This window comes from Martes martes (genome assembly GCF_963455335.1).
Source record: "Martes martes genome assembly, chromosome: 11".
Classification (NCBI taxonomy): domain Eukaryota; kingdom Metazoa; phylum Chordata; class Mammalia; order Carnivora; family Mustelidae; genus Martes; species Martes martes.
In genome coordinates, this window is record NC_137899.1 from 50,700,932 (window position 1) to 50,727,621 (window position 26,690).

A 26,690-nucleotide genomic window follows, 5' to 3' on the forward strand; every position below is an offset into this window, starting at 1 on the left:
AAACTCATAGCCCAGACCAAATGGTCAGAAATAATAATGATAGCAAACATCAAACTTCTCTGATCACACTCTAATTTTATAAATATATATACACATTTATTTTTATATATAGATATAAACACACATACATATATATAAATTACTATAGAAAGTATATTATTCTCTCTTATTTTCAGCTCCAAGGATTAACATTCCTAACTAGAAACTATTGTCTGTCAGAGCTCTATCTGAACCACAACGCCATATTTGACATAAGAGGTATGTCTTCAATGTTTCCTGCTGACTGAATAGATTTTCACTTGAGTAAGAACCAATAACTATCATACTGCTAGTGGCATGCAAATATCTATTGGAACATTTCTGGTGAAAATATGGGATGAAATTCATTTTTTAAAATGTTCTTTTATACATTTCATTTTGAAAAATGTGCTTCAGATTACAGTCTTAATGTAATATTGTCCTGCGCCTTATTCAAAATGTGAAAGAATCTTGTTCTAAATAGAAATTGTGCCATGCTCCTGCACAGCTGGAGACAAAGTGGGTATTAGGGAAGCAAATTTTAACAATGTTTGGGAGCATTAATCAATATAAAAATTTCACAAATAGCCTTACTGTTTTCAGTGGCTATGAATTTAAGCAGCCAAATTCCTCTTCTCGCTCTGAGTTAATTTTATGCGTAACTATCTCTAAGTTGACAATTTCAAGTCAGGTATAAAAGTACATGATTTACTAGGATCACAAAATACAAAGAGGCACAGCCCAAAACAATCTTTTTAACTCATGTATCATAGAGTCAAAATGTCATAAATTTTAAGATCCACCATGGAGAAAGAAACTTAGCCAAGTCAGCTGTGATGTGGCTATGGTAAAGACATAGCCCACTTCCATTTCTGTTAAAAATGTGGGAATATGTGAAATTTAGAATCAACACAAATAACATGAATATGTGGCTTCCTGTTGTGTAAAGAAAATATTTAGCTGAGCAATTTCGGGGAAGGTACTGAATTAAATGAGTGATTTTTTTCCCCTTGATTGGCATTATGAATCTAAGTAACACTGACAAAACAAAACACAACAAAAAGAAGAAGAGTAAAGAAAATAACCCCTCCAAAATCAAACAAACAAAATTATTGCTACAGAAAAAAAAAAAACCATTAAATAATAACAGTGGAAAGAAGTTGGTTCTACATGTCCACATCATACTCAATTATTCGAATTCTTGTGCTTTGTTGCATATTTAATGATAAATCACATTATTATTAATAATGACTCCTTGTACCAGCTGAAATGTGTTTTTTGCTTTTGTTTAGCTGGCATGTTTAATTAGCATTGAGAATGTTTAAAATCTTGTTTAAAAAAATGTCTTTCAGGCCTGCATTCTCTGCCTTCATTGTATTTGCTCCTGCTTCACCACAATGAGCTAACAAACATTGACGCCACAGTGAAGGAATTAAAGGGGATGCCAAATCTGAAGATCCTAAGTATTTGTTTGTTTGCTTCTATGGCCATAAGTTAAAACAGTAACGACACAGGACAGGTGTCATTTTTTAAGTTTAAAATTGATCAATGTTTATAACGAAATCCTTAAATATTCTTGAAAATAAGATTTAATCTTATTCTCTTTTAAAACATGTTCTTGCAAAAAAAACAGATGGAAAACATTTTTTGAGACATGACATGGCATGCCAAAGGGAAGTGACAAAAGCGACAAAAGATTTACCTGTTTAAATCTGTGTGTTTGGTTTTATCTCGGAACTAAGTTTAGCACGGTTGTATGATTCCATTTACATGACGTGTCCCAAATGGACACACCTATGGAGATAACCACACTGAGCGATAGCTATTTTTAAATAGATTCTTGTTTGTCCAGGACTGGGGGACAGAGGGGACCAGGGGGCCTAGTTAAAGAATAAGGAGTTGTGGGGTTCTTCTAGGGATGATGAAAATGTTTTACAATTGACTGTGGTGATGGTTGGCCAACTCTTCGAATATACTAAAATACATGAATTGTATACTTACAATGGGTGAATCATGTGGTATATGAATTATATTAATAAAAATGACACCAAAAGATAAAAGTTAAGTTCTTTTTTTTTAAGCTTTCCAGTAGGTGAACAGCAAATTTCATTCATGTATATTGAATCACACCCAGCAAGGAGGTAACCTATGTCATGGAAGAAACTGTGAAATGGGTTGGAAAAATAAATAATACACAGCTCTTGCTCAATAAGCTCATAATCTTGAAGGGTAAATAACCCGCACAGGATTGCAAGAGAAGATGAAATTTTCTGCATGTACCAAGGGAAAAGACACTCAGACTGATGAGTGGGTTCCCAAACTTGAGAGTTAGGAGACTTGTTTATATAATGTCATGAAACAGATGTGGTTTTTTTTTCCCCTATTCATTTTCTATTCAATTCTCAGAATTGCCTGAAACAATGTTTTGAATATGTGCAAACTGGTGTTGATGGTGAAGGTTCTGATCAGATCAATACATAGAGTAATTATAGTTTTCATATGCTTTCAGTGCTAATCAGTAATAACATCTACTGTATTGGGGAGAAATGACTTATGTGCTTATATATACATTGTTTAAACCCAAATATTAAAACTATACCAAGTTCATGGGAATTCCATGCTTCTTTTTTGTTAATCTAAAATTGTGTTGATTTTCCCTTTGAAAAGAAGTTTCACAAACATACAATAATCTGAGTTGATTCCCACATCCCACATCTCCCCTTAGCACATCCACTCAGGCCAGAAACTGTGCATTTGGTCAAGACCATCCACACTCCCTTACCGTCCTTACGCACTCACTAGTTACTATGAACCTATCATCACCCTTTCTTCTCTGCTTCCCCCCATTTAAATGGGTTTTCATTATCTCCTGTTAGTTCCCATCTTGTTCTTCTCAGAGCACAGGTCCAAGGGGCACATTTCTTTTTTTTAGAGAGCCCGATACGGGGCTCGATCCCAGAACCCTGAGACCATGCCCTGAGCTGAAGGCAGAGGCTTAACCCACTGAGCCATCCAGGAGCCCCATGGGGCGCATTTCTATTGACTACACACTGGATGGTGTCCCCTAGGGCTGGCAACATGGCCGCCTTGCTACCTTGGACACCTTTTAACATGCAAACAATCCCATGCTTATTTTTGAAACATGGTAAAGTTCTGTGAAAGACTCAGCACTGGCCTGTGTACTGGAACCATCTGGCCCTTGTCCACTGAACAAACACTTCTGTGATGAAAAGACTGACTATGCTAGATCTGGAACTCTCACTTATCTTTGTTTTTCCATAAAATGGGCTACTAGCTAGCTCTCAGGATTACCTCAAACATTAAGCTAACTCTGTAAGACATGTTTTTAAAGAGCATTTCTTGACATTCATGTTATTTTGAAGCAGTGACAAAATCAAAAATGGTTTTACTGTGGATTATGTAAATTAGATGAATTAAGATGCTCACAGTCTTGAAAATCTGCTGAGTAGTAAATAGATTTTAACAACATAACTGACATCTGAAATAATAATTGTTATAACAACATATTTGAATGTCTTCCCTGTTGAGAAAATGCTTTCTTATTATAGTCTCATTTAAATCTTCACAGCAATCCTATGATGTGATTAGAATGACTTCCTTTTGAATGGTGGAAATGCAAGTGTCCGAGCTTTAACCAAACTACTAAGAAATGTCGGGACTTAAACTCATGCCTTGTTTCTTTGTTTTGCATTTATTCATTCGCTTGTTTAATAAGTATTTATCTTTTATTCATCCATTCAGTAAATATTTATCATACGACACTCTAATACATGGTGACACAGAAGTCCCATGGTTTATGGTTTTATAACTTTTGGCCTAAATATTTTTCAGAGAGCTGAGGGAGCTTGATATGAAACTAATTGGATGATTTGCTAAATGTAAGAACTCAATAATTTAAGGAAACATCTTACAATACAAGATTTGGAAGTTAGCAGCCAAGGTCATCCTATCATAGTCAACAGGATTATGCCCTGAACGAAGGTGTCTGGCCCGGGAGTGAGGAGTGTCTGAAATCCAGTCCATGACCCCCTTGTTCAGCATGTGTGTGTGAGCACAGACTTGTGTAAGCCCTGAGGTGGGGTACAGAAGGGTCTTTTCCAGTTCTTTGAAAGGCTGTTCTGCCAACTTGGTAGTATAATGTCCCTATCATTACCTGTCACAACAGTTTAAGTGACCTCTACTTAAAATCATAGTGATTATAATTCAAGTTACATAACCACAATGGTTCCAACCGAGAATCTTTGTAGTGAGGTCATTTTTTGAAATGGAGCAAATGCTGTGTCCAATTTCTCAAAGAAAGCATTTTTAGAAAAGTTTTGGTAGCAAATAATGCATACTGTGAACACTTGACCCATTTTGGCTAAAGATATTATGTGGGAAAAAAGTTTCCATGTACTAGACTACTAATTGTATTGGGGCAGTAATGTGCCCAGATTCGGTTTCTATGAGCCTCATTTGCAATCACAGATTAGATTCAGTTCATTAATTAAAATGAGAGATCCATGCACTTTCAATGTTAAAATTTTTGCCTTTTCAAGCCCTAAAACCATATAAAATGCTGAAGTGTTGTTACTATTCCACTCCAATTACAAGGTCTTCAGAGGGTGAGAAAACAGCCTGGAGGGGAAACCTTTAATCCATTTTGGCATTTTCCCCTCCATTGGCATTTATGAGGAGTATTGCCAAGAGATGGCCCAGGAGAAGCAGGGCTGGGAGCTTCAGGGAGGCCTAACCCAGCTGCCGAGTGTGAGGTCCTGGAAACTGGAATTCCCGACTTCCAGGCTGAGTCAGGAGGGCCCCGCCTCTTCTCTCCAGGCAGTCTACCTTTCCACACCCTTCCTTTCCAGCTCCATTTTCCTCTTCCCTCCCTTTCTGCAAAGTCTTCCTAAGTCAGGATCTACTTCCTGGCTGATGACTTTCCCCGACCTTCCGTCCCCCTGCCTCTTTCCCAGCACATGGGGAGAACAGCACCACCATCAGTCACAAAATCCTTACATTCTCCCGTTCCTAAAACCTTACTTTCCTCATTTCTCTCAAGTTTTGTTTGTTTCATTAAGCTCCACTGTTGGAAATTACACTTAGATACCTCCATTCCTTAATTTTTAAGATTTGCTTCCTAGTGGTGATTTAAGGATTCTCCATTAGAGACAGAATGCCCCTTTCAGGAGAGGGTCTCCATTTTCTTCAGGTTCTACTCTTAAACATTTTCTATCCCTCACTTGGCCCCAGTCTACCACTGACTGCAAATAGCCAAGGGCTGAAGAGGGACACTGAGATCAGGGTGTGACTATGATCTCATCAGTCTCTCCACCTGAGCCTCTACCTGAAATGCCCTTCAAGGTGGGACCACCCCTCCCAAATGACAAAACAGAACAATCACCCAATAAAAAGAGCCAAGTGGGTCTTTGCTATTTGTGGTGAAGAAGAGCATATTCTGGGTCTTCCAACTCTCTTCATCCCCTGCTTTAGTCCAAACTCCCCTTTCAAAAATTGAGGATGATTTCCATATTCAGTACAAGCACATGGTGTGCAGTGGCCCATAGATGTTAAAGCAAGATGGCAGTAATGATGGAGGTGCTGACCTAACTAAGCAACCTTGAACCAGAACCTCAAAATCATACTGTCTGGCCATTGACAGCTAGACTCACTCCCACAGGATGTTCTGCATAGACATAGGACATTACGACTTTTAACTTCTCTGTATCATTTCCCCCATATATTAAAAAGGATATTTTGGAGCACCTGGGTGGCTCAGTCAGTTAGGCATCCGACTCTTGATTTCGGCTCAGTTCATGATCTTAGGGTCATGGGATCAAATCCCATGTCAGGCTCCATGCTTAGCAGAGTCTGCTTCTCTCCCTCTCTCTCCCTCTGTTCCTCCCCATGCACTGTCTCTCTCAAGTAAAGAAATAAATCTTTTTAAAAAGTGGATGTTTTGGTGCATTACCAATCAACTCAACTTTCTTTCAATGGTGGTCTTAAAAACTAACGTTCATTTAAATGATGCTTCTTAATTTAGCTTCTAAAGTTTTAAAAAATTGACTGAAGCCAACTATTTAGATAATTTTTTCTCCTCTGTTTCAGTAATAAGTAGCTTCATACATGGGACTCATGTAATTCAAGCTTGTGCAGTAAGGTAGTAAAGGCATTTTGATATATTATTGGATAGATGTAAATTGCTTAGACTCAGAATCCCAAATTAAGATAAGCAAGACAGTGCTGGCGCCACGGAGGTGTACTCCATAAGTAGCCTAGGGGGAAAGTGGATTAAATAGTATTAACCTATTGAAAGTGAAAGTGTAAGCAATTTTGCTTCATAGTTTCTAAAGGAATGTACCCATACATCACGGGAGGCCTTCAGAACTTTCAGACACAGGAAACTGATTTCATATCTTAGAAACTTAATTTATGATAATTTTATAGCAGCAATCCAAAACTCATAAATCCAAAATGTTAAATGTTTAATAGTCTGGAAGAGGGGGGAAAAAAGAGTTGAAAATAAGATTGCCTCTTTCAAAAACTTAAGAGCAAGGGAAAAAAAGGAAAATCATAAAGATGAGATGCCTCTTAAATTATTCATTTCTATTTTTTTTTTAAGCTAATTTAAGCAGAGGCGGGGCTACCAGCCCAGTGTTCTGACCTGCCATCCCTTAGATTTTACGTTAGGATGCGATAAACGGTGAGCCATAATAAGGGCATCGAGTTTTCAGTACTGGGACGTCTTCTTCGTAAGTCCTGTAACAGCAGTAAGTCTAAATCTGATGTTCTGTTTCGCTGAAGCTAGAAGGTTTTTCAATTTAGGTAAAGAAGTGACTTAACTAAAGACTGGGAGAAGCCGAGAGAAGACATGAAATAGGAATATTCCCAGAGGGAAAAGAGTATGAAGGGGATGCGGAGAGTAAACGGCATTGGTTCCTGTTCTGTGAACATCACAGGCAGAGGCAGATTCCACTCCCGGCTGCTAGAACGGACCACAGGGTTCTGAGTTGTCAGATGGGATTCTCCAACGCAGCAACCGCAGAGCGGACTTCTGCGCTAAAGCATTTGTGATGGGACTTTCTCTTCCTCCTGAACTCTCGTTAGCAACGACTGTGTTTTGCTTTTCCATCACTGAAGGACGTTCTTTTCTCTTTCTGGCTCAAACTACAATGCGTGATCCCTGTGGATCTTTTAAAAACCTGTCCTTATTACTGGTTTAACATACATCCGTTCCACTCCCTGTCCAGTACTTATAATTATTGGTTACCACTTTAAATTCCCTCCCTTTTAAGCTTAAAATGTAAACCTTTTCTGTTACTCGAGAAATCTTGCAAATCTTCCATTTCATTTTTCCTCTCCTCCCACTGCACACACATTTCCTGTCTTTTTAAATTCTCGGGTGCTCCTGGCTCTCCAGTGTCTTGTCTGCCCTCCTCATTCTGAGTGCGTTCCTTTAAGAGCTACCAGGTGTCTTCCATTGCCTGCTCCAAGTCCTTCTAAAGCTCAACTTTTCCACAGGGAAGAGCGATATGTAACGATTTGATTAGCCAGAAAAGTTTGTGTTTATACAGTAAATATCAAAATGTTTTATAACCTACAGGGAAAACATCTAGAGGCGTAATTTTTTTCAGTTTTTAGCAAAATCGTTGTGTTCTAAGCACGCACTCGTCTTTATGTTGCCAACTGCTCTTTTCTGGGCTTCTAATGCTTAATATTTTCGTGCTTTTATCAAGCCTCTCTCTGTTTTACAGTCAAATGCCACAGCGCTACTCCTAAATTTAACATGTGCAATAAATGAGCCCCATTTCGGGAGGGAGGGATGCGGTTATATGGTGGCCGGAACTCTTTCTCCTACTGCCACCTAGTGGTGATTCTCCTCCCCAGACGTATTTTTCCGAAGTGCTGTCTGCAAATTAATTGCATTTAGGCAGACTCCAAGAGCTAAAGATACCCACGTGGAAATCATAAAAGTTTTATTTCACATTGTATTAAAATAACCCTGTCTAATATATCCAGGGAAGAAGAGAGAAGCGATTTTACTCTTTCCCTAAAAATAAAACTCTCACGACTTCTAGTTGAAGATTTAAAAAAATGTACCTGCATGCGGATGCGTAGAGCGTGTGACGTCAGCCACCCCAGGAGCTCTTCCACCTGCGCTTGCTTCCCACCTCCAGCTACTGTGGGACACAGCCTGATTCATGAGGGATCCCGGCACCTGAGCTAAGGAAGTCAGAGGCACCTGCATCTGGCCAGAGGGAGACACCATCCAAGATCAGCACCAGCTCAGGTCTGTTCCTGCGGAGACGTGAAGCGGCTACAGGCGTTTAGGTACTCGGAAATATGTGCAGCGGTTTTAAGTGGAGAAGGAAAACTTTATTTGGTCCGTGCCATGTACGGCACCTCTGCCCATCTCCAGGCGGCACCCGTGTGACCTCTGAGACTGGAAGAAGAGAACCAAGTGAACAAATCCTGTCATAGAGAACAGCATCAAGACCCCCACAGAGCTGATCTCTTGTTCTTCCTTTACTAATTAACTGATGGCTAAAATTTTCCTCGTTCGTGGTAGAACTGGGTCAACACTATGTCTCCAGCACCTTGCACCGTTCTTAGTATATATAGTAAGCACTCAGGAAATATTTGTTGAATGAATGAATTTCACAAATGAGAAATAAGTGCTGCTCTGAATAATTGAGATTAGGGAGGCCACTGGTTTGGTCTATGAAGCAGAATTTTACATGTTCTTACGTTTCACATTAATTCTGCAATTTCCTATAGTTTATCCAGTGATAAATGAAACCAGTTTTGAAATCTGACATCTTAATTTGGATTCTTTCTTTGCAGCTCTCCACCAAAACCCTTTGTGCCAATATAACCTGTACCGTTTATATATAATCTACCACCTTCCGGAAGTACAATTTCTTGACCGAAAACGTAAGGATACCTCTTACAGAGAAATACTTGAAAGGCAGTCTTATAGTTCACTAGTTTAAAAATGCTGAAAGTCTTTGAAAATAATTCTTTTTTGTAAGTGGAAGTTTCCCAGTGATTTATTTTTGAAATTTTTGCTCTGTGAAATTTGCCCTAGTTTAGGAATTCATTTCTCTTGATCACTGTATGGAAAAGGCCATCTAACTGAGCGTGAGAACAGGTCTCCTCATCCTGATTTGGACATGAATGTGTTGAATGCCAAATCATCTATTCCTGGTATTTTAGTGTTTCATTTCACAAATGAAAGAATTGGACTAAATCTCTTACGGCTTATTTAAGTTCTAAAAATTGTATTCTTTGCAATTCTGTAAACATATATATTAAAACTTATATATTCAATGATAACTTCTTTATGAATACATTTTAAACATTGTAGAAAAACTAGCATGTCTGATTTATCTGAGCCACAAAGATAAGCAGCCTCACTGCATTTACTTTACATTTCGGGGGAGCCTCTCTTACCTCCAAGTGGGTTCCCCATCTCTCTACCTACCTTTCTATCTCTATAGATTTGAACATTCTTAATAATTAATTACTAACTCCCCAACGAGGATATATAAAACCTACATTTATTCCTGTTATTCCTCACAGCCCTGAGGAAAGGAAGGACAGTATCACAGCTGTGATTGCAGCCATCCACGGTGATGTGTTAGCAAGTGTTTGGGATGCATTAGGAGTATCTGTGCCTTGCAACATGAGTGGCATATACTGAGCATTTTTAAGACTACAGAAATCACGGTGACTGCCCTTCACGGTTTTGACAGGGTGTTCACATATAACATAGTTCAGATAAACACTTTATTGAAACTCTTCAATTGTGTTCTGAATGCCTCTGCATCTCTATAATGCTATGCAATAACATTACTATTTGCATTTGTCAGAAGTTACAGAAGATGAGAGAAGATCAATGATTACCGTTTTTAACCATAAAAGGACTCATGTCGTTCAATCAATAGCATTTGGAAGAAGAGTAGATGCCTCGTGGAATCCTAGAGCACCACTTAAGCAAAAACCAGCCCAGAGAGTACCTCCAGGTATTTTGAAAATGAAGAAAAATGAAATTAAAATTGCTCAGATTTTGGCTAACTGGATTGTAATAGTAACAACTGCAATTTATAATAAGCAAAATATCTACATAGTGAAATGAATATTTTCCAATTTTATTAGTCTAATTAAAGCAATATGCAATTTTATCTTCATTTGTATATATTAAATTAAGTGAAGTAATAATGATAACGATGACATATTTTCTTGAAGTTCTTACTTCAGTTTCTAGTACAGTATAAAAGGCTCAGTAAATAATCTGTTGTTATTATTACCACTATCACTGGGCAGTTTCACCAATTAAAACTATAAGTTGCTGATAATATGGAAAAAAATATTAAGAAGAAAGATAGATCATCTGCAATTCCTTCACCCAGAAATAATCACTGTTAATATTTTGGTTGGATTCATATACCTTCAGTGATGTTTCATTTGTTGGAATTTAATTTCTTATACGTAACAGAAATACAACTTCAGTGACTTAAGGAAGAAGAGTTTTTCTCACATAGCAAAGAGTACAAAGGTAGGGTGTTCAGTGTTAGCACAAAGTTCAATGATATCATTGGTGTTCAAGAATATATCTATCTTTTGGGGCACCTGGGTGGCTCAGTGGGTTAAGCCTCTGCCTTCAGCTCAGGTCATGATCCCAGCGTTCTGGGATCAAGCCCCGCATCGGGCTCTCTGCTCAGCAGGGAGCCTGCTTTCTCCTCTCTCTCTGCCTGCCTCGCTGCCTACTTGTGACCTCTGTCTGTCAAATAAATAAATAAAATCTTAAAAAAAAAAAAGAATATATCTATCTTTTGTTCTACTCTTAGTGTTCTTTTTGGTTACAAGGTGGCTGTTACATCACCAGGCATCACAGGAGATAGATTGAAAAAAAAAAAAAGGTGCAAAGACAAAAACATTTTCTTCATGACACTTTGCCCAAGAGACAAACATAGATTTGCAAAAAATAAACCAAAAAAGATTTTATAGAAATGAAGGAAAAATATTAAATTGGGAAATAATTTTGAAGAAATTTACTTGAAGAAAATTTATTTGAATTTGAATTTTTTTCAAAATTTTTTTGAAAAAAAAATTTTTTTCAAAATTTTTCAAAATTTTTCAAAATTTATTTGAATAAAGAAATTTATTTGAAGAAAAAATACAAAATATTAATTAGCTTTGAGACAAGAAAGAAACAGAAAGTCCAGTATCAGCTTATTTTTCCTGCAAGGAAAAAATAGAGAAATTGGGCAGAGGGCAATGTTTGAACTGACAATGACTGAGGATTTTCCAAATTTGATAAGCTATGAATCCTTAGATATTCAAAGACATAAATAACATACAGCGATGACAAAAACCCACACTGAAGGCAAAATGATCTAAAATTAGAATGAAAAAGTACATTACCTATAAAATAATAATTTATAGATTCACAACAAACTCCCCAACTGCAATTATGGAAGTCAGAATACAGTGATCCAAGACTTTTTAAATGCTAAGGAAAAGTAATTGTCAACCAAAAATTCTACAACTAGCTAAGCTAATCAAAAATAAGCAAGAGATGAAAAAAAACAAAAAAAAAGATGGCAAAATCAAGACTTTCCCCTCAACTTTTTAATGTGAGAAATTTTCTAATAGAGGAAACCTTGAAGGAATATTAAATACTTACACATGCTCATGTATGATATGATTATTAGTATTCTGCCCTTTTCACCCTTCATAGATGAGGCTTTGCCTTTTTCCTCATTAAGGACTTCCTCAGAAGCTTCTAGTTACATCTGATTGGAAATCACCAAACTCAATGTATACTGGAAAACATGAAAATACCACTGAACCATTTAAATGTTTTATTTGTTGACATCACGACTCTTCACTTCTAAATAATTTAGCCTATAAGTTTAAAAATAAGGACACTGTCCTATATGCCCACAATGCCACCATCATACTTAAAAAAATACTTTGTGTACAGATATTATTTAACATATAATAATACATATTCAAAGTTTCCTACTTGGTTCAAGATGGTTGCTGTAGCTGCTTTTTCAACCCAGACATCAGTCAAGGTTATAATTACATCTGGTTGTTATGGACCTTTATTCTTTTAAAATTTAAAATAAATTTCTTTTTTTTTCTTTTAATTTATTTGACAGAGAAAGAAAGAGCACAAGTAGGCAGAGAGGCAGGCAGAGAGAGGGGCAAGCAGGTTCCCTGCTGAGCAGAGAGCCCGATGTGGGGCTCGATCCCAGTACTCTGGGATCGTGACCTGAGCCGAAGGCAGAGGCTTTAACCCACTGAGCCACCCAGGCGCCCCTAAAATAAATTTCTAAATTTGTTTCCATGACTTTTTAGGGACTAGGCCAGTTACCCTGTAGAATGCATCAATTTGTATGATTGTTTCCATGAGGTGTCATTGGACTTGCTCCTTTAGTGACTCCATGTCCTGAAGAATGGAAAAAATGTCTGTAGGCCATGTTCTGGATGCAGAAGGGACTAGTGTAGTGCATTGGTTCTGCAAATGTGGTCCCCAGAGCAGTAACAACAGCATCACTTTAAGAACTCATTATGAATGCAAAATCTTGCCCCCAAAGAGATCTACTAAATTAGAAACTCCAGGACCAAGAAAGCTGTGTTTTAACAAGCCTTTCAGGTGATCCTGAGACACATACCAGTTAAAGAACCACCCGTGTAGAGGAGAGAGCACAAAACACAAGCTTTGGGATCAGATCCCCCTAGGTTTGAACACCAGCTGTGTTAGAAGTTTTATTAGCCTGGACATGAATTGTTTCAGCTTTCTGATTCTTAAAAATAGGGACTGTATCTTCCTCTGGCTATGACGACACTTAGTATGGAAACATTGCAACTCCTAATCTACTACATATCGAGGGCATGATAAACGGAGCTGCTCGGTTAGTCACGACCTTGGTTTACTTTCACTTCATGTTGAGATGTGCAAACTGAATGTTATCAGATTAGTGTGAGTGAACCAGGCTGTGCTAGGAAATCAATCCCCACATAGAAAATCTCCACTCCTAAAAATAGCTTACACAGTAACAAGCAATTTAAGACCACCCTATATGTTTTTCTGGCTACAATTGTTACAGGTGTGAGGAGGACCACTGATCACGACCTTTAGTACTTTTCTTTGGTGCAATCAGATTGCTTTTGAAAAAATAGCATTTTATTCTCTTTACTGCTTTTCCATATCAAGCCTCTAAAAACAAAATCAGAGGAATAAAGAATAGGTAGAGTGTTTTATTGCACTTGAGAGTTGTTCTTATTAATTCATAGCTATGTTGACTGTACTCCTCTTAAAAATTGGCATGACTGTAATCTACTCATTTCCTACAGAATGCCAATATATCATAGCAACTAAATAGTATTTTTAGTCCAATACTTTAGCTTGGCTTATTTTAGCTTATCTTAGTAGCTGACCATGTATAATGAAACTAATAAAACCCACTGTGTAATAGGTTTTTTTTTTTTAAGATTTTATTTATTTACTTGACAGACAGAGATCACAAGTAGGCAGAGAGACAGGCAGAAAGAGAGGAAGGGAAGCAGGCTCCCTGCTGAGCAGAGAGCCTGATGTGGGGCTCGATCCCAGGACTCTGGGATCATGACCTGATCCGAAGGCAGAGGCTTTAACCCACTGAGCCACCCAGGGGCCCCTGTAATAGGTTTTTAAAATATGTCTTAGAGTTTTATAGTATCTTTATTTGCTTTGATGTAAGTCTCATCTTGCTGTGACATGAACATTTAGGATTCTGAATTCTTTTACTGGAAGGAAACCACACCTAAAACTGTTCATAAGGCAATTTTCACACCACATTTTGATTTCATTATCTTTAATCTTAAATTGGGAGAGAAACCAATTATGTTCAAATAGCTCAAGAAGTAAAGGTCAACTTGGAATTTCTTTAAATCCCAGCTATCCATACTTGTCAAATAGATATGAGTAAAACACATGCACCTGTTTTCATTAATGTCTTTGGTGCTTCTTGCACGATAACCAACAACCTCAGAATCAAAACGCTGTGGGCTTTTTATATGGCTTTAAAGAAGCAGGTATTGGGGCACCTGGGTGGCTCAGTCTGTTAAACATCTGCCTTCAGCTCAGGTCATAATCTCAGGGTCCTGGGATCGAGCCCCACATGGGGCTTCCTGATCCTCAGGGAGCCTGCTTCTCCCTCTGCCTGCCACTCTCCCTCTTGTGTTCTCTCCCTCTCTCTCTCTGTCAAAATAAATAAAATCTTAAAAAAAAAAAAAAAAGAAGAAGAAGAAGCAGGTATTTACAGATTTCCCACCAGCTACCTAAATGGGAAAAGACATTAAGGGCATTTAAAAGAAATGGAAATAGGGGCACCTGAATGGTTCAGTCGGTTAAGCAGCTGCCTTTGCGCCGGTCATGATTTGAGAATCCTGGGATGGAGTCCCACGTTGGGCTCCCTGCTCAGTGGAGAACCTTCTTCACCCGCTCCCTCTGTCTTTCCTCCCGATGGCTTTCTGTTTCTCTCTCATGCTCACTCTCCTTCTTTCTCTCAAATAAATTTAAAAAAAAAGAAATGAAATGAAAATATCAATAAAAATTTTAAATGTCTACTAGCGGTCCAAGTGAAACTGCTGGGTTTCTGTGATATTTGCTCTTCTCCCCTAAATAAGACAGAACTCCAGGTGCTGAGACGAGGCTGGGGGATGATGTCTCCGAGCCCCGGCCTAGCAGCTGACGCATGTGCTAGGAAGAGTAAGAAGAAAACCAAAAAGAAAATCAGGTAGACTGTTTAAAAAATGGTAGTTCACCACAGTGGGTGAATCCAGATACAAGGCAAGAGGACAGAATCCAGAGAAAAGTGAAAACTAAAAGTTTTTTCCTAAGGATTTATTTACATAGGGGCACTTGGGTGGCTCAGTGGGTTAAAGCCTCTGCCTTCGGCTCAGGTCATGATCCCAGGATCCTGGGATCGAGCCCCACATCGGGCTCTCTGCTCAGCAGGGATCCTGCTTCCTCCTCTCTCTCTGCCTGCTTCTCTGCCTACTTGTGATCTCCGTCTGTCAAATAAATAAATAAAATCTTTTAAAAAAAAGATTTATTTACATGTTTGAGAGAGAGAGGGGGAGCAGGTATGGGAGGGGCAGAGGAGGCGAGAGAATATCTCAAGCCAACTTTGTGCAGAGTTCAGTCTCGTGCAGGGCTCAATCTCACGACCCTGAGATCATGACCAGAGCCAAAACCAAGAGTTAGATGCTTATCTGATTCTGCCACCCAGGTGGAAAAATTAAGAACTTTCCAAAATTAAAAGTTTTGAGCTGGGGGATTGAAGGTTCAGGAAGCCAGGCTTTAAAGACATCCCTGATTCTGGGTAGCAGTGACACTGGGCAAACCCTGGAAAGCAAATGCCAAGCGCTCTTTGTGCACGAAGCCTCAGAGAGATAGCAGAGGCCAGTGTGAGAACTGGAGATTGGTTGGGAATTGAGAAACATGCAGAGTCAGAAGAATCTGTGAAGGCAAAAATCAGCAGGCAGCAGAGCACGCCATGGAAGCCAGGTAGGCACCATTTGCATAGAAAATAATGACTGGGGGTTACTGGCCCTGAAGCGTGCTATGGAGCACCCTGGTCCAAAGAAATAAACTAAAACTGGGTGCCAGAGTGGCTCAGTCCGTTAGCATTCCAACCCTTGATCTCAGCTCAGGTCTTGATCTCAGGGTCGTGAGTGCAAGCCCTGTGTTGGGCTCCACACTGGGTATGGAGCCCACTTGAAAAAAAACTAAACTAAAGAAGAAACTAAAACTACTTTCTTAGGGAGATGTCACAAGGAAAAATACATTCCAGAAAGATTAAGAATCTAAATGTAAATGAAAAGTCCTGAAAAAAGAAAAAACCTTTTATAATTCTGAGAAGGCAGCCAATCAAAGCTTTACATAAAACCTGCGGCCACAAAAATGAAATGTTGACAGATTTAAACTACATATAAATGAAAACCATTATATGATGAAGGGACAAAATTAAGAGATATTAAAAGAAATCTTTGCAATATATACAATAGGCAAAAGTTAACTCCCATTATATTACAGTGTTTCTATAAATCAATTTGTAAACTCCAAGTTAAAAAAGTGACAAAAGCTATGGATAACGCATTTAGAGAAGGGAATAAAAGTGATGTCTAATGACCAGACTTACTAGTGAGCGAATAAATGCAAAATAAAACAATGAGATATTATTTTCATCCTGCAGATACTTAGAAATTGAAAAGGTTAATAAAACGTGAATAATTAAGGGAGGAAAAGCACAACTTACATGTTCATGATGAGAGTGTAAATGAGTTCATCTTTCTTGGAAGATCATATGACAATATGGAAGCATCCACCAACATATAAGACGTGCAAATCATTCAACATAGCAATTAAATTTGTAGGCTCTTTGCAGAAGTATTTGCAGATATGAACAAAGATTTATATGTAAAGCTATTCATTGAAACATTTTGTGTAGTAGAAAAAATAGTGAAAACACTCTGGATGGTCCACAGAATATTGTTATGGCACAATCATACATTATGCACTGCTGTACTTGAGAATTATTCTGTGATATATTGAGTATAAAACAAGTATCATGGAGTAATGTAAGGCGGAGTACTAACAAAATTGGAGCGGGGTAGATGTATGTGTGTAAGTACACGTGTGTATGCACATAGGAGGCTGGAAATATACATACAAAACTCTTACAGTGATAACCTCTGAGAAGAGGAAGGAGAGGTCGCAAGAAGTTTCACTCTCTATTATTTTCCCATTTACATCCACTGTAAGCAAAAGGTGCACTTAATAATTTTAAAAAGATGTAGGAGGGGGCACCTGGCTTGTCTCAGTTGAAAGAGCATGGAACTCTTGATTTGGGGAAGTGAGTTCAAGCCCCACAATGGTGTAGAGATTCCTTAAAAATAAATAAATAAATAAGTTCTTTAAAAAAATGTAAGAAAAGAGTCTGGGGAGATCAGAAAGGGAATGGGAGCCCTGGGTTACCCATTTGTGAAGGGCAGGATGCCATGAACTCATCTCCTAAGGCAGAGGCTGTGTGCTCCCTGCTGCTTGCGGATTGGCAGGACTCACATTGTGGGCTCTGGTGGCTCAACAGGTGCTGGTACATTCCATGTCTAGCCTGGCATGAGGCCTTTGGAGAGGAATGAACAAAGCGATGACAGTCTCTGGAAGATACCATAAGAAATCCCGGCTTTGAGGACTAGTCTTTGAGCTTCCAAAGCTAGGGAAGATGGAGATTACTGTGATCTAGGATTTGTTTATTCGATTTCTTTGAAGTTAATGCCAAGAATCCAAATGGTTTAAACTGCCCTAAATATTTTCCTCATTTGGTCTGTTAGTCCATTTATAGATGCATGTGTCTATCTGGAAAAAAAAAAAAAGGATTGGTTTCTGCATGAGACTCAGTATCTTAATTACAAAAATCCCCACTTGGATTCCACTGGTAACTTAATTGATTAAGCATTCTGTTCTCAGAGTTTTGAGATCTGTATTGAATTAAAGAATTTGCCTCAAAACCTAAGGCAAACCAGAGGCACTATACCTAAGAGAAAAGTTAAGTTTGAGCTCAGGTATCAAGGCATTTTTGAAGGATTGAACTTTTCATCTAAATAACCATTCAAAAATCAGAGAGTTGGGCTCTAGACTTTTCCTGATAGGAAAAGTTCCATTGTTTTTAAATGCTGAGTAAACATTTGAAAAATACTAATTCAGAAATGTGTTTTTTTTTTAGATTTTTCTTTTGCGAATAATGTAGACAAGTAAGTGCTTTTTAACTTTACTTTTATTATCAAATTATTTCATGATTGCATTGACTTTAAATTATCTTCATTTCCCAAAATAGATTTTAATGAGTTAAAAAATGACTAACTTCAATAGATGGGGAAAAAATGCTGTCTTTCTGTGAAATATAAGCTCAAGCTATTTAATCATATTTGACATACTTAGGTTTTTAATATTATTATTATAACCAGAAAAAAATGAAAAGCTGATTCAATGCATAAAAAATAAAACCTAAAACTTATTAGCAAATTACAAATGTTTAATATTCCTCTAAATATGTTCAGTGACAGAAGTTATGTAGATTAACATTTAAATTCCTTGGGATTTACATTTTCAAAAGCAAATACTTCATTAAACTATGGAAAAACCTTTCAAATTCATGAATATTGATGAACTTTAAAAATCATCATTCTTTTTAAATTTTGCACTTAGGCATTTTTTTCTTTGGATTCAGGGTTGAAAAATATCATCCCCAAACACATTTATAAAATAATAGCATAATGTGGAGAAATCATAACTTTCTAATAAAATGTACTTAAGACACTCATATGCATATGACATCTACAAGTATTTTAATCACCTCATTTAGCACTGGCTTCAAATCATAAACACATTAAGGTGTGAGACCTAAACTGGGAGAGCTGATCCCAAATATGTTCATTTAAATATGTTTATTTAAAAAATGTTTATTTTTATGTTTATTTTTATTTTATGTTTAGTTAAAAAATAAACAATGTATACAGTAAAAATAGTATTCCTTATTCTGAGAGTCAGTAGAGTCAGTAGAGGCCCAAAGTTATCTGTTAGTGGTACTAGGCTATAAATAGCATAGAAAAATATGGCATTTGTTTAAATTAAAATTTCGCTGTGGCTTAATGGATTTTTTTTTTCTGACATGATTGCCATTTTTGCAGAACTGTGTTCGATGACCCAGAAGATGCTGTGTTTGTAAGGTCCCTGAAGAGATCAGCTATGGCTTTTACCTTCCTGAACTGGGACACAGTTCCAACACGAGAGGAAAAATACCTTGACGAGAAAGGCAGAGAAACCGCTCAAATGCTTACAGTTACACTGAGATAGCCCCTAGTGTTTCTAGAAATCCTAGTGGATTTCTGTTATTTATTAAACTTCTCTGTGATCAAGCATATTATACATTTATTATATTATTTGAAACACAGAAACGTAAGCAGAAACACCACTAATATAATCCTTACACATTTTACGTTTTTGTTAAAGTAAAACATGTCTACAGAAATGTACACAGATCATTGTGTTCAGCTCAACAGCTCAGTTTCAAAAAAATGAACATGTTCATGTAACAGCAGTCCTAGATCAAAAGAGAGATTATTACCAGCACGTGAGCAGCCTCTTCATTCCTGTTACCAGTCCTATTCCCTATTAGGGGCCACCCTTTTAGAGACATCACTGTGATGAACTCTAAATCATCAATTAATCATGTCTGTCTTTGAAAGGCATATAAGCGCAATGAGAGAAGTTGCATTATTTTGTGTCTGGCTTCTCTTACTCAATACTGTAAAATTCACCCATGTTGTTGCTCGAGGTGATAGCTCTGTGTTCTCATTGCTGTATGCTATTTCATTGTATGAAGATACCACAATTTATTTATCCACCCTATCATCTTTTGATGTTGCCTTCGAAGGCATTTGCCAGTTGCGGGTGTGGGCTAATGATGTGAGCTTGGCCTCCCCTGAGGCCTGCTGCTAGGGGAAAGAGAAACCAGAAAAGGATTTAGCAGTTGCCCCGTGCTGAGAGACAAAATGCATTTCTGGTTTTCCCCGGCTGAGCTAATGAGGTAGATCAAAAGCTTATAAAAAGCAAGGGTGCCTGGGTGGTTCAGTGGGTTAAAGCCTCTGCCCTTGGCTCAGGTCATGATCTCAGGGTCCTGGGATCGAGCCCCCGGTTGGGCTCTCTGTTCAGCAGGGAGCCTGCTTCCCCCTTCCCCGCCTGCCTCTCTGGCTACTTGTGATCTCTCTCTGGCAAATAAATTTTAAAAATCTTAAAAAAAAACACAAAACTTATAAAAAGCAGAGTGACTTCTCCTCCTGTCTGATTGTGCTTCGACCACCAAAGAGTAACACAGCCAGAAAAGACACACACTGGACAAGTGGGGTTGAAATCAAACAGACAAGGGACGAAAGCCCTAGAGGGAACAGTGAACTGTCCCTGAGACTCTGTAACCTTTTACGCATGGGCACGTCCGATTCTGTACAAAGCCAGGGTCTGAAAATTCAGGTATGATCTGCTAGAGGTCAAGAAAAGGCAGAGAGCTGAGCATCGATGTGGATGTTGTGGCTCGAGACAAACGTGATGGTGTGCGGCTTCCCAGATTTGGTCACAGAAAGGATCAAAATGTTCTCTGGTTCTCTCTTCTGGATCACTTATTCTGCAAGAAGCCAGCTACCATGTTGTGAGGACATTTAGGCAGTCCTCTGGAGTGGCTCATCGGTGAGGAACTGAGGCCACTTTCTGAAAATCCAATGAGGGACTAAGGCCTGTCAGCACAACCTTATAAGGGAGCTGTTTTGCCAACATATCCTCAGATCTCGTGAAACTTTCAGGTGAATGGACTTCTGGCCAAAAGCTGCTCTGCACCCTCCCGAGAAACCCCAAGCCAGGATCGCCGAGTTGAGCTGCTCCTGTGTTTCTGGCCTGCAAAAATTACATGAGATAATGCTTATGGATGCTTCAAGCTGATACATTTTGGGGGTAATTTCTTACACAGCAATAGATAACGAATAGAATAACTCAGTAAAATCCATGGTGCTAGAAGTATTTGTGGAAGGTAAGGAGGCTTTGTGGAGTCTCGCAAAATCTAAGAGAGTCCTGGTACAGTCTCAAAAGGTTCTTGAATAAGGCCATCTTCGTCAGTGAACTGGTCATTGTTGGAAGAGAAGTTTGGGACAGGCTACTGCATACACCCTAGCACTAAGAGCCTGACCAACAAACATCAAGTAACTTTGGCCCAGGTTACTCATCATGAGCTGAGTACTGTCAGCCCACAAAGCAATAAAGTTTGGTGGGCAGAGCAGCAACCTATTTCATGACAGAAACGGTACATTTGGGATCAGATTTAAGCGGGCCCATAAGTGGCATAGGCAATACTAATTTTGAATTTGACTGGAGTAAATTGGAAATTATAGTGTCCCAGTTAACAACTAAAAGAATTATGAAAGAATGTGTAGCCAGATATTTTATTTTGAATCCCACAATCACTGAAAAGGATGAAAACATATTCCAATTATAAAAACATGGCTAGCAAATTTTACTTACTCTCCTTTTTGAAGAACTAAAGGAAATATGTCTTTATTTATATGAAGAAAAAGGTTTGCTTCATTCTTTTTCCATCTTACAGTCTTCTTAGGTTTGTTTGATATATAATGTCCAAGGACTGTAGTTTTACCTAACAGAAGGAATCAAGTATGTCTATTCTGCTTCAGAAGCAGAAGTGTTCAGATTATATATTTTTTAAGGATTTTATTTATTTATTTATTTGAGAGCAAGAGTGCATGAGCAGTGGGGGGAGGGGCAAAAGGAGAGAGAGAAACAGACTCCCTGATGAGCTGGGAGCCTAACTCGGGGCTCCACCCCAGGACCCTGGGATCATGACCTGAGCCAAAGGCAGATGCTTAACTGACTGAGCCACCCAGGTGCTCCAAGAAAAGTTTCTTGATAGTATATTGAAAATAATCCAACATGGCTAAAAACAAAATGAACCACCTATTTTGATGATATTATAATGGAAATATCAATTTGAGATTATGTATGACAAAGGAAGGGATTATAATCAGAACCAACCCCATCGTCTCTTAAACTCCATTTTCCAACCCCCTCTTCCCCAAAATACATCATGGAAAATTGTAACACTGACATGGCTTATACCTGAAGTCCTCTTCGTTCTCTGGCAGTTATAGCCATGCTAGATTCTGATTCCTGTCAGCATTCACTTCAACGAAGGGAAAAAGTTCCTCTCCATTGCCACATCTCTCGGTTTTCCTATTTCCTCCTGCTTTTGCATAATTCTCTATGTATTCGAAGACAGGCATCATAATGGTAACACAAAATGGCGGTAACACACATACAAAAAAAAAAGGCAATTAAAAATCAGATAACGCACATAAAAACACCGGTGGGAGAGGGCAGCCTGGGAGGATGACTTTACTAGTCAAAGAGGGATGTTTCTCAGTGTGTAGATGAGGTACCTTGACCAGTTAAGTGACGCTTGTCATGACTGACAAGTTCAGGGGCCAATCTGCCTGCTGAATTCCTACCCAGCTAACTGTTTGCACTGAATTCACTCACAAGGAGTCTTCGTGGAACAGTGTGTCAGAGGGCGTACAGGTGTAGTGCTGGGGTTGGGAGAAAAGTCAGTGAGTGAAGGGAGAACCAGCAACACAGAAGAATCTTGATCAGAGAAGTGAGGTGGAAAATGGAGTCATTTTGATTTGCAATAGTACTCATGAAAACCCTTCTTACTCTGTTCTCTAGCAGTTGCTGAATTTCCTAAAATGTAGGTTCTCTAATATTTCTCTAGTTTTTGCCATCCCTCAACAGCAATAAACCAGGAAACAAGATGTGGTGTTGGTTATATCAGTAGGCATGATTTATTTTACAATCATTACAAGAAACTCTGAAACACAGCGCTGTCTTCGGCGATCAGGCCCTAGCCCAGCTTCCGTACTGCTTGTGCTGAACAGTGGTGGCAGCACATTCTAAAAGTGACAGTTATAAATCAGTTTCTGGGCAGGAAGAGCTCCATGAAAAGCTTACAGAAAGAAAAAAGCCTTTCAAGTAGAATATGGCACATGAATCTGTTTTATAACTGGGGACACACTATGTTTAGCCATTATTTTATCAGAAATTTCATGAGACACCCTTTTAAATGCACATGCTGAGATAATTGTGGCTATGCCTTTGTTCTGACATATCTGAAGGTACAAATGCTGTAGATAAAATGTCACTGCAGGAACTATATGAAGTTCAGACTGCTCAAAATTGTTTCTATACAAAACTACAATGAATGAACTGTGACAGACCCTGTAATGTACATCTTTTCTTCATTTCGCTGCATCTAAATAAGTAGGACTTCACTATTATAAATGCTATTTATATGCATCTTATTCACATATAAGTTATGACTTGTTTAACTATCCATCTCCGTGGCTAGAAATGTCTTCTTTCCTGAAAAATCTTTCTCTAACGCCTGTTCTGCTTGCCCCTTTGTTCTCCAGAGCCTACATTTCTTCTTGAAGGGGATTTCTTTTGTTTCGAGAACAACTGCTGAGAAGCTGACCTCAGAAAGGGAGTCAAATGTTTCTGCGATACTTTGAAACACACATTTTTCCCTTGGAATAACTGTCCGATCACAGTACAGAAATCACCGGGAACTCAGGGCATGGTAGACAGAGCTTTGCTTGAAGGCATCTATTCTAGGAAACATGGACTCCCACCATGGTGCCATGCAGGTGTCATAAGGCAGTGAGGACACAGTCACGTGAGCTCTCTGGCTACCTGCCAGGGCGTGAACCATCCGTGCCGGCCCCGCTCTGCCCTTCACTCCTCAGATTCCTGCGGGCCTGCAGGAGCGTCCTGGAAGCCTTCCAACCCTGCTCCACTTGGAGAACATTCTTTCTCCCCTTCCACAGACTCCTTAGGCTGACAAGTCTCTTGGGAGATTTCCGCATCAGCCTCCGGCTGCTCTTCATGAACACAATTAGAATTGACATCAAGTTTGCCATCTGATAAAAAGAAAAAAGGGAGAGAGAGAGAGGAAAAAAAAAAAGTCATTTTGCTGTTCCTATCACGTGTCAGTCTACCATCTGAATGCTTTCCGTGTATTAAATTACTGAATCCTCGCAACAGCCACATGAGGTAAATGATCCCTATTATCATTATTGTCATGATTTTTACACATGGGGAAACTGAGAAGAAACGGGCTTGGCGACTTCCTCAGAGTTTCACAGTCAGGACAGCAGCAGAACCAGGATTTGGACCCAAGCCTCTGGCTCTGCAGCCAAGCCTGGAAATCTCTGAAATGCTTGTCTGGGACCTGCCTTCGAAGAGAGCTTTGCCACAAGGGAGCTTGAGGTCTTCGGGTAGGTAAGTGCCTGTGCAGGGTGCTTTCCTTACCTGTGAAGTGGGGGGTAAGAAAGCCTCGTCTACACGGCTGGAGAATAAAGGTGCCTGTGACACTTCGAAGAGTGGGCAGCCCCTGCTGATGCTTACCAGCCGGGAACTCCCTCTCTCCTGACCATCTTACTCTCTCCCTCATTAGGTAACAGGACCAGCTGACAGCCTTTGTCCTCAACATGCAGGATACAAAAGTTGGGTCCGGAAAACAGGAGAAGGCATGGCAGTCAGAAAGCCTGACGATTCTCTGAACCATTTATTTATACAAATTAAATTTTGCACAAATTGTTCAACCCTATTCCTAGTGTTTCTCAAGCAGGCGGTGAAGGCAATGCAGTCTACTGAGGGGTGGGGGTGGAAGGGCTTTGTTATCAGTCAACCAGGCAACCTTTTCAAGCTAGATGCGCTCCACAAAACGTACAGTATGTTCTCCAGGGTGGGACGCGGGCCTGGAGGTAGGTTCCACGGCAGTCTGGGAATCCCTGCTAAAGCAACTCACTGTCTCTGATGAAAATGAGTCATATACCTCATGAGGGAGGGAGAGAGAAAGTAATATGGAATTAAATGCCTAGACACTTAGAGAAACCTAATCCATACATTAGAGCTACAATCTAATCTGTAATTTATAAATATACTCTGTAATTTCACCTACAGCTTTGTATTTTAATTGAAAAAATTGAAGGTTCCCAACCTTAAAATCTTTGGGTAGCCATTAGGGGAAATTTAATTATTTCCTTAGTCAAAGACCTTAAAATCCCTTGTGAGCTGAGTATAAGTGAACACTCATTTAGGGTCCCATCATTGCAGGGCATTCCTGTGAGTCAGAATGTAGAATACAGAATAAACTATATGCCTTAGAATTCTATAGCTTCTGTCTTCCAGAGACTTCTAGGCTAACCATATTCTGTACATTATCCCAACAACTCCAAAGAGGGACATACTGAAATGTGATTCTTATAATGGTCGAGTCTAAGTATCCTTGGTCCCCAGAGAAGACTCAGTTCCTTGATGCCTGCGTTAATATCATTAATAATATCATTCCTCTTCCCAATGAGAAGCAGTATGAGCTCGCTTTTTATATACATACTGTTTTCCTCTTCACTCTTTTCTTTGGCAGCTTCCAATTGTTGTTTTTCGTAAATGTCCTTTAGATCCTTACAGATTTTCTTATGTGCAAACCAGTGTGTTTTCTGGCAGGTCTGATCACAATATATAACCTGAAAACAATTGTAAGTTTACTTCATTTCAAGAGCTGTGACTGCATGATATTCCAACTATGACATTAAACCAAGAGCTATGCTGTAAAAAATGCTGTTTCCTATGCTTTCCTTTATTTTTATAAAGATTTATTTATTTTGAGAAAGACAGCAAATGAGAGCTGGGGGAGGATGGGGGTGGGCAGAGGAAGACAGAGTCCCAAGCAGACTCTGCACTGAGTGTGCAGCCCAACACAGGGCTTGATTCCATGATCTTGAGATGACAACCTGAGCCAAAACCAAGAGTTAGACGCCCAACCGACTGCGCCACCCAGGTGCCCCTATGCCTTCTTTTTAAAACCATGATGGCCACTGATTTATATTTGTCATTTTTAACTTATACTTTACAACAATAGATATATATTATGTGGTCTACCAAAGACCTTAACAAATGATTTACGAAGAACCTACTATGTGTCGGGATTGTATAATGACAAGGAAGATAGAGCTGTCTCAGAGGAAACGAAGCTTAAGAAAGAGCTGGATGGAACGGCATGGAGGGAGGCAGATACCCAACATGACTCACATCGTAATACAGGTTGTAACAGCAACAGGAGCACAAAGAAAGCAGTGACTCACTCTGTATGAAGAGAGTCAGTCAACAGAGAAATGGGCAAGTAGCATTCCAAGCAGAGGTTATCTTGTACAAAAATGCAAGAAGGGAAGTGAATTATATGTTCAAGGACAGGGAGGAGTTTCTGTAAATGGAATTGAGATTTTTGCAAGATTATATGCCAAGAACTGTGCTAAACCCTTACATAGAGAGGACATGTACTGTAGACTGTTTCATTGGTCCCGATTCTTTATTCTTCCCTTCAGGTGTATACTTCCTCATGACATTTCAAAGTTCTTTTCACTGATGGGAAGGAGAATTCACCCTAAGTTTGGCCGTGTGACTTGTTTTGGCCAAAGGAATGTGAGAATATGACAATTTCAAGACTAGACTACGAGAGACCTTGTGTTTTTCTACTTGTTCCCTTTTACCTCTACTGTCATTAATAGAACGGCTCAGCCTGGCCTGCTGGTCCAAGGAGGATAGGAGACACAGGGAGAAAAAGTGCCCGGGCTAATCCCAACCAGCTGCCAACATGGGAAATTAACAAATGATTGCTGTCATAAGTGTTTTACATGCAGCAACGGTTAACCTACGTAGATGGTCTCAATGAATGAATTCTCACAATGCTAACCCCATTTCACGTACAAGGAAACTGAAGTTCAAAGAAGTAAGTAGTTGAAGGAGAATGAAGCTGCACAAGTAAGTCAAAACAAAATGTGATGGCTATTATTAATATGCTGAAGAATTCCAAACTTGAAAACAAGAGGAGATTAATATAATTAAATAAATAATTTACTATAACTTAGAGGGTAAACTGAATGTACAGATGGATGTTTATGGGTAATATCTGTGAGGAGAAGGTAGGCCCTTTACAAGGATCATGCCA

At 39.0% G+C, this 26,690-nt stretch overlaps 2 protein-coding genes across 2 annotated transcripts in view; one reads left to right on the forward strand and one right to left on the reverse strand.

The window, feature by feature from the left end:
- The window catches only part of LRRC72 (leucine rich repeat containing 72), a gene marked incomplete at both ends in the record, with an annotated part of 57,463 nt that extends 38,538 nt beyond the window's left edge, over positions 1-18,925 (forward strand). Inside the window, 6 exons of the mRNA XM_080818722.1 lie at positions 177-258; positions 1,371-1,481; positions 8,860-8,949; positions 9,888-10,040; positions 17,796-17,823; positions 18,760-18,925. Of these exons, the coding sequence (XP_080674848.1) occupies positions 177-258; positions 1,371-1,481; positions 8,860-8,949; positions 9,888-10,040; positions 17,796-17,823; positions 18,760-18,925 (630 nt within the window). The remainder of the gene's footprint in view (positions 1-176; positions 259-1,370; positions 1,482-8,859; positions 8,950-9,887; positions 10,041-17,795; positions 17,824-18,759) is intronic.
- Positions 18,926-22,439: 3,514 nt separating this feature from the next.
- The window catches only part of ANKMY2 (ankyrin repeat and MYND domain containing 2), a 36,035-nt gene continuing 31,784 nt past the window's right edge, over positions 22,440-26,690 (reverse strand). The window contains exons 9-10 of the mRNA XM_080818497.1: positions 25,080-25,209; positions 22,440-23,601 (exon numbers count right to left, since the gene is read on the reverse strand). Coding sequence (XP_080674623.1) covers positions 23,417-23,601; positions 25,080-25,209 — 315 coding nt within the window. The 3' untranslated portion in view covers positions 22,440-23,416. The remainder of the gene's footprint in view (positions 23,602-25,079; positions 25,210-26,690) is intronic.